Source organism: Mya arenaria, chromosome 2, assembly GCF_026914265.1.
Source record: "Mya arenaria isolate MELC-2E11 chromosome 2, ASM2691426v1".
NCBI lineage: Eukaryota > Metazoa > Mollusca > Bivalvia > Myida > Myidae > Mya > Mya arenaria.
Window position 1 is genome coordinate 59,193,255 of NC_069123.1, and position 8,794 is coordinate 59,202,048.

At 36.8% G+C, this 8,794-nt stretch overlaps 1 protein-coding gene across 1 annotated transcript; it reads right to left on the reverse strand.

Annotated features, from left to right (window-relative positions):
* Nucleotides 1-1,682: 1,682 nt before the first annotated feature.
* On the reverse strand, nt 1,683-6,893 carry LOC128219772 (homeobox protein unc-4 homolog). The gene is made up of 3 exons (XM_052927755.1): nt 6,566-6,893; nt 5,823-5,998; nt 1,683-2,697 (listed from the first exon to the last, which is right to left on the reverse strand). Exons 1-3 carry the CDS (start codon nt 6,891-6,893, stop codon nt 1,972-1,974), a joined length of 1,230 nt encoding a protein of 409 aa, XP_052783715.1. The 3' UTR covers nt 1,683-1,971.
* Nucleotides 6,894-8,794: the final 1,901 nt, after the last annotated feature.

Here is an 8,794-nt window from a genome sequence, read left to right on the forward strand (position 1 = left end):
ATTCGTTTTATAAGTAAACATGTACATCACCTTTTATAATGGGAGTTCCACGTGTTTAGTATCTACATTTGTAGCTATAGCAGCTTCAAATGTCAAAACTTACAAGTACACACGCCGTTATTCAAACAACTGGGCATGGCATGTGAAGCGAACGGCTGTCCCGTGTGGACTGACATCCGACGACCGGACAGCGGTCACTCACCTCTCCTGCCCTTCAGCCATTGTTAAAGTGTAATATTTACAAATTGGACAACTTGTTAAATTTAAAAAAAAATATTAATCAAAATTGACAACTGACAACTAAATATTTATATGTTTTCGCGACATTTTCACCTTTCAAATGGTCTACATTGTCAAATTGACGTAAAATGAATCTGTTGTCAACAAGTATTATAAAAACAATAGTTGTTCAACATCGAATATACAAGTAGGTCTAACATTGTATTGTTTGGCTGCTATACAATTAGTTATCACCACTATCTTAACTTATTACACTACCATCCATACTGCTTTTGGCAGGCATTTTACTCCTGGGTGTGCACGGTGTATGCAGAACCGCGACTATACACGGCCAACCGTCCGTGCCTAATTGAATACCGCATGACTGCGCCTCGACCGGCACACAATACTGGTGGTCCGCGTGTGAGTGTCGCCTTACCGGGGCTGCCGGAAGGCAACACACACCCGTCAAACTCAGCTCAGGCATCTACCCCTGCCCATGTCCCTGTGTAAGCCGATGTCTGCGACATTTGACCGTTCGTGCAAAGGATTCGACTTGTTAGTGATATCTTTGGTTGTTAAACTATTGTGTAGGCATGATGAATTGACATTATTATGCAAATATCTTGTGATAATTGGCAAATTAATAAACGCATCAGATAAACGCGATTGCAATTAAATAAGTTTTGTTTTAATTTGAATGCATTATCAATTTTGCATATTTGTGACAGCGCTAATCTAGAACCTGATTGACAGGGGCAAGGTGGATGCGACGGAGCATCAGAACGGAATCAATGATCTCGTCAGGACGGTTGGGGTGCAAACTGTTTTTTAATGCAAGAAATAGTATTGTTGCTAGTTTTGTAAGCATCTTAACCAGATTAGATTGGGAGGCATGTAAGGGCATTTTCCCAATTAAATGATTCTTCGTTTATCGTTTTCATTTTCAAATGGGCCGGGTTCATCATTTTATGTTAGAGGGAGCGCAACTTCTGTCCCGCGAAGGTTTGGGATGCTCCTCTTCAAACATTATTGCATATTATAGTATAAATATATGTATTCTTGTTTATTCTTTGAGTTATCCTCTATCAACGCTAATGGTCACAATTGGAGGGTGTATGCTCCGGATGCGGCCCACCTCCACTGGGCCCGCTACTATTTTTGAATGAAGAAGGTATTAAGGTATTGAATACTCGGCGCTCATAATTATTCTCCTTTCAAACACATTTTATTATTGAATATTGGCTTTATCTTATATGTGGTCTGGAGTTGTCATCTTTACAGGCACACCCTGAAGTCAATGTTCATACTTCAAAACGTATACACATGTAATTTGCTTCACCTTCTCTCCAAATGGTTTCAGCAGACTACTGCTTGTTAAATATTTGAGTCATTGAACAATAACAATGCCTGTGTATAATTTGTATTTTTTATTGTATTCCGTCATCGTTAACATAGATCTAACAACACTATATATAACAACAACTTTTAACAAGATTCGTAAATACACTTTAACAAGGGCTGTGTACATGTTAAGACAATATTAAACAAAAATTAAAACAGAAATATAATGAACATAATATTGGGTGAGGTAATAGTTTTGACTAAAATTGAATGCACATTAGTCATTATAAAACAGAGAAGTTTGTCAGGAGAACACATACACTAACACGAACAATATGTGATATTGCAGGAAAGAAAGGTGGGTCATGTTTTGTAGGATTGTGAAGTCATTTCTGGATAAGAATACATTCACGAGCTCCCCTCCTCGTCTGTGACGTCAATGTCGTCATCGGAGTCGGAGGACTGACGGTCGGAGTGTCCACTCTCGTCCAGGACTGGGTGTGTGTATTGCAAATCTGATTTGGGCGCCATGGACTGGACGCCCTCGTCTGAGAAAGAGCTGAGGTCCATATTGTCTATATCGGACTTAAATTCATCCTGCCTCTGTTCCACAACAAATCCAATAGGTTGTGTGACCGGGAACAGGGGTGCCATGCCCACCCCGAGCTGGGGGAAGGATTTGCTGGCCTGGACCCGCGGGTATTTGCAATTAGGTCTGCGGCCCCTGGGAACTCGCGGCTCCTCAAGCAGCCGGTCAATACTAAAAGCACAGCCGATCTTTCGATCTTCGACAACGTCTACGTCTGATTCATCGTCCAATTTCTGGTCACAGTCATTAGTGTCACTTACAGAGTCAAGCGCATTCATTTCATTGTCATATTCCTCCTGTAACTTTCGGTTACCTTCCACATCGTTTGGGTTCAGAAGTTTTCGCTTTTCTTCCATTTTGCGCAAGCGGTCTTCTTGTTTGCGGCGTTTCTTCTCAAGACGCTCCTGTTCCCGGCGTTGGATTTCCTCTTGGTTCATTGGTTCCCCGCTGCACGTCTGTGGGTGCGCGTTGTGTGCAGGCCGGCCGGGACCCTTCTTTGTATTATCACGCTTACGGAATTTTGCGCGTCGGTTTTGGAACCATACCTGGAAGCAAAAAAGAAGCGCACGTTGAATATAAAGACAATTTATAAGTTCAATTGAAGTGTGTTAATGATATAACGGACCGCAAACGGAACGCTACGGTAAACGATTATACATTTTCTGTTTTTAAAATAATTAAATACCACATGAAAAGAAAGATCGTGCTTCAAATGAGAAGTAATCAATTTTCCTGACAAGTTCCACTTATGCAACCTTGTCACACACAAATACAGATAGGCTTAGATTGCGATCTACCAGTAATTATCATAAGACATTCAAATGTGTATTTTGATATCACTCAACATTTAATTGAACGGAAAGTTCTCATTCTAACGAGACCTACAAGACATGTCAAACTAGCCTTCAATTCCCCTAAACATATGAAATCAGTAAACTTATATCCTTAAAAAACCCGATTTGTCCCAACTACTCTGTTGTCTATGGTAACGGAATCTTATTAAGTAGATCTGATTTATCACTGTTTAGGACGTAAAATTCTCCTTTCAGTAAGTGAAGCCGGGCCCGGGATATCTAACACGGCCTCGGTGGCCCGGGCTCGCTAATTTGAGGCATCTAATACTGGGCCATCACGCTAGAACCGACTCTATCTCCTTACACACCCCAGGTGGACAGGCGCTCTGATTCCCCTGGTATGTCTTTCAGACACAAACCATACCATATCGCATGCTAACGAAATCATCTTGGGACAAAAATTACATACTATCGCATTTAAATAAGTCGTAAATTTTCTGCTAACTGCCTTTTCATCAGAAAGTTTGATATGCATCTAGCTATATTTGGAGTATCTTTTTTCTACAATTTTGTAATTTAAAATGATTTTGATACATTTGATAATGTGCCTGATAGCGTCAATTACACATAAATTAAATATTTTATAGTGAGTGCATAGCTCGAGATTCAATTAAATATTTATTCTCTTATAAAAAGAGACTTTTTGTAAACAATGTCTTCTTTATTTGCTGAATATTTTAAATGAAATAACCGAATCTGTTGGATTGCTTGATATTTCCTAATGTACATTTTCGAACAATTTAAAACTAATAAAATGTAGCAACATTTAGTGATCCCTAATCAAATACACTGGGTACATTAATTATTTTATTAATAAAAGGACTTAAACGATTTTAGAAGTCAAAACTTAGTGTCATGCGGATTCGCAAAGTCACTATTGTAAGTAAATATCTTGTATGAACATTTAGTGCATATATTGTATCACTGCGAAAAAAACACGTTTATTATTATGATGGTGGAATATAATTAGCCACAGAGTATTTCACGCGCTGCTAAATATCAAGAAATTAATTTTCACCCTTAGTTTAGGTGTGTGTTTTTGAATAACGATGGGATGTGATTTTAACGGAATTCCTGTTTGAAGTGCTACACTGATCAAAGGCCCTTCAATTAAAACCACGACCTCTTCATTAGAGTGGTTACATAGATAAAGTGGAATAGGTTAAAAGGTACTAATTACTAACTACCAATTTGTCAATTCATCGCCCATTGCTCGTCCGTGCAATATAAGTAGACAAACATGTAGAACTTTGCGTATTTAGAGAGCAAACTAATAGTATAAAGGCCCTTTTCTGTATAAAAACTATTGTTATTTATGTGAAAACAATCCTGGGTTATTATTACCTGGAGTGCTAATAATTCATAACTGCGATATAACTGGTACATGAAGTAATGTGACTGTTCACTGATCGACTGTTACATGAAATCTATGTGGTCTATGTAGTTAAAAAACAATTAAAGCCACGGCGATGAGGATCACTCACGGGCTGCTTTGTTACATTTGTTGCTTATAGATTGATTAATAATTGAAATGATGGGAGGCGATTGTCTAATTGATCATTATGGATAGATTTTCTGACGTTTGGAATTCGTGGGCAGTTCTACGTTACTTGAGGCCACTATGCATCGTAGCGGACCTCTCAATTGTGAACCACTGGACATGACATAAGTATGGCAGTAATTGGTATTTTATTACCTATTTAAGTGAGTATCAAACGAATTTAGACATACAAAAATAATAAAAATATTAATTTTGACAACAACTAAAGCGGTTGAATTTCTTTTAAGTTAAAATACAATTATTTTATTGTTCACAACTACACGAGAGGCTGTATATGTTAATGAATCATTTCAATTAAGTTTGCGATCGACATAAAGTCCGTGTTCGCTGACTTAAGTGAAAATTAGTGAATTAACTTCGTCTGACATCGAGGATTTCGATATTTAATACTCGATCATGGCGACATATATTTTCAATTACCAGGTTTGTTTCAACTGAAACACTTTGAATCTGTCTATAAAGTTGGCTTAACAGATCATAAACTTCATTTTTGTTACAATAAACATTCGAAATCTCCATTATCACTCGATTATCATCCGCAAGTTTCCCTCCGTGAATATGTTGATGCTTTAAAATTAAGTTGTTAAAACAGGCATTGAAAATCCATTGTGAATGTTTAAACTGTTCCTTGATTTAAAAGTCTCGCGTCCTTTAATAAATTACATGGCAATGACTTAACCTCACTGATCATAGGGGACTCACCCAGCTAAACATCTAACTAAAATCCGCTCAAAGTATGAAAGAGGATTTACAGAAACTTGTATTTAAACAAATGAAAATCGTGGTGCATGCAAGATAATTCGTTTTGAATGTTGTTGTTCTTTTCGCAAAACAAAATATTCTTAAAGCTTCTAGAAAGTGTTCATTATTCTAACTCTGACAATGAGTACAAATTTTGGCTTTCATCTGAAATATTTCCAACCCCTGACTTATATCAATATCAGTATTATCATTAAAACTTTTAAATACATATTGTATTTCATTAAATTAAATTATTATTTATTTTTCAAACGGCAACTTACCAACTATTATTGTTCATTTTATTATTGTTATTACTATAATTATAATTATTATAATTCTAATTATTATTATTATTATTATTATTATTATTATTATTATTATTATTATTATTATTGTATGCAATCCAAATTAGCAAACATTTCAAATCGAATTGGCAGTAAGCAGTGTGTCGTGTTTTTTTAAGAAAATGTTATCCCCAAAACTAAATCTCTTCTAATCAAGCGTCTGTACATACCTGTACTCTGGATTCAACAAGATCCAGGCGCATGGCAAGCGCCTCCCTCATGAAGACGTCCGGGTAGTGGGACTCTTGGAAGGCGCGCTCGAGCTCCTCCAGCTGCCAGCCCGTGAAATTGGTCCGCGTTCGCCGCCTCTTCCCCGCCGCCCCCTCGCTACACTCGCTGTCACTATCTGAAGAGAGGGGAACATGGGATAGGTTAAGAATTGTTGGTATTGCTGTTGTTTCAACAGTATTATTCTTATTCGAAACGCCACATTTTGTAGTATGCTATTTTCAACAATATTATATCTTTTCATACAACTATTTTATTGCCTCTATTAACAGTATGCCTTTATTTTTTATGATCGTGTATAATGTATATTTCTGTCAATGCTTACAATATCAATATTTTTTTTCCAAATTTATTTTAATGTTTTGTCCCCAATGACAATAAATCCTGAAATCCTCGGTAAATATATTGGAAGGTTTGATATAATATTAAAAATATTAATTTGTCTATTAACGAAATATTGCAATAAACTATTTGAAAACCATCATTTTATTTGGTATGTATGTTCTAACCGACAATTTAACTAAACAAATCTGTACAAATCGTAATTGTAAGTTTATGCATGAATAGCCGCACTTTCCCCTTTTTATTTTCAAATTCATTCGTTTCTCGTGTTTTAATTGATTAGTAAATGGTATAGGCTATATCGTCGGAATAAAACCATAAGGAAAATGAAGTTTGTACATACCATCTTTGTTGAGGTATCTGTCATCCTTGCCGTCCGAGATAGAACTGTTGGGTGAGAGCGTCATGGACTTCCGGGCAGCTAGCCCTGCAGTGTCCATGGCAAAGTTCATCTGAGATGCGAGCGTCTGTGCGTATTCGTACGGGTACTGTCCATGTGAAGCGAGCGCGAGCGCCGCCAAGTTTCCCGGGTAGCCGGCATACGCCAGCTGCGGGTACAACATCCGGAGAGCACTAGCCTGAGGGCCGGCCAGATAGCCCGACTGACCCGACATTCGGAATAATTCACTATGTCCCAAAGAGGAGCTTCCTTTATCACTATATGCTATCATTTCTTCTTTCACTTTGAATTTGACATTATTTTCATTGTGACACAGACGTTTTAAACCGACAATAGCTCATGAATATGCATTTGTCAACTTTCCAGCCGTTCACAGCCAATAGTTATTCGGTGGGCGGGCGATATCGACAGTCGCCGCGTTCATACGTTGGCTGGGCGTATCGATCGAATCAGTGAATGTTACCCACTGGCTATTATGTTTTACAAATAGCTCGATTGTAAACAATGGTCAATTAACATAAATATTTGATACTGATTTCAGATAAGTGTTATTAAAGATATGTTAGTATTTTTATTACAGTATATTTGGTACGATCGAAAAAGTTTGGTGTAAACAGAAACATATACCAAAGTTATATATGTTATATACAGTTCAAATGTAGAATATAAGATATTTTCAAGTTTTAAATTCGTCGTTGATCATAAAATCAATTCAATATGTTTCAGAAGCTTTCAGGATTCGCAAATGAGATTTTCATTCGCAAGATGTTGTTAATTTGTATGCAGAAGATTGTATCGTTAATTGTTTAAAGCCGTATTCAGGTTTTAATTTAATCGCAATCTGTAATAAGACACAGCTCACAAATTTTGAGCGTATATAAATACTTTAGTGCAATTATTATTGCAATCGTCAACATACACTTTCTTCAATTAAGCATTAATATGCTATTTGCACTATAAATTCAACGAATAAAACCATTATCAATGCAAATATATAAAAATGATAGGCAACAAACGCACGTTTGGGTTTAAATGGCTGCTGTTTGTATAACATTCACATTTTCTTTCATAGAATTGATGTGACAAAAATAAAAACAAATATTTTTGTATTTGATATATATTTAACAGCAATAGGAACAGTGTATTTATTCACTATGAAATAAAAGACTGTTCAAAAATCAATCAATTTTGTGATATTATTAGCTTTCGACCTGAAGTTGACTATTTTGTAAACATAGTTCGTTCCGTCAATCATATCCCCACAATACTCCTGACATGTTTGGTTTATTTAAAAGAAGGAAAACAAATATATTGCGCGCCATTATACACGAGGACCCAAACGGTCAGTTTCCGGGAACATTACATTTGCAAACATTAGCCAAAGGTCCGCCATGCCAGTCCGAGGGGACGCAACGTTACAGGCGTGTCAACCCGCTATCTTCCATCATTTCTATCGATTTACGGACTAAGATTTCCAGACACTGGTCATTTATAACCAAGAGAGTGAAATAATATCTGAATTAGGTTGTAATTAGTTATCGCATTAGTGTTTTACCTAGTGCGTAATGAGGCGACTAATGTTTTACCACCGCGAGGCTTCATCTTGAAAATGTCATCACCGTCCCCCCGTTCCCGAGAGTCCGGGGATCACAGCCATCTGCCCACGTCACACCTCGCTCCCTATCACCCCGGCCATCAAACATTAATACCACCGATACGCCAGATTAGGTTATTGCTGCGCCTAAAAGTAAAACATATCTCACTGATACAATTATTGAACGCCCTAGGGGTACACAAGTCTGATTTAAAATAACTGACTTCGAAGCTGATATATCTAATTCGAATGAAATGGACACATCATTTGGGTGTCAGCTCACAAAATTTAAGTTTGAAAGATACATAATGTACATTACCGTTAAACGTGTCAGTAAATTTCACCTTTGACACTAATGACATTATGACGAGTACCACTGACCAGTTTAACAAAACGATTTGTAACGGTAATTATGTAAGATGATATCTCTACACAATGTCTCTTGTTACAAAAAACATTATCGGACTAATATAGTCCAAATATGGTTTATTGAATGTAAATATCTGTGACAATCCTAAGTAAAAAGTAAATTCAATTATCATTTCAATCAAGATATTGTTCTCTATAAATCAATCTTC

Excerpts from the sequence above, each read along its gene's own strand:
- LOC128219772 (XM_052927755.1), bottom strand. The coding sequence starts at position 6,893 with ATGATAGCATATAGTGATAAAGGAAGCTCCTCTTTGGGACATAGTGAA. Across the intron at positions 5,999-6,565 it reads CAGATACCTCAACAAAGATG|ATAGTGACAGCGAGTGTAGC; the intron begins GTATGTACAAAC and ends CCCTCTCTTCAG. Across the intron at positions 2,698-5,822 it reads TTGTTGAATCCAGAGTACAG|GTATGGTTCCAAAACCGACG; the intron begins GTATGTACAGAC and ends TTTTGCTTCCAG.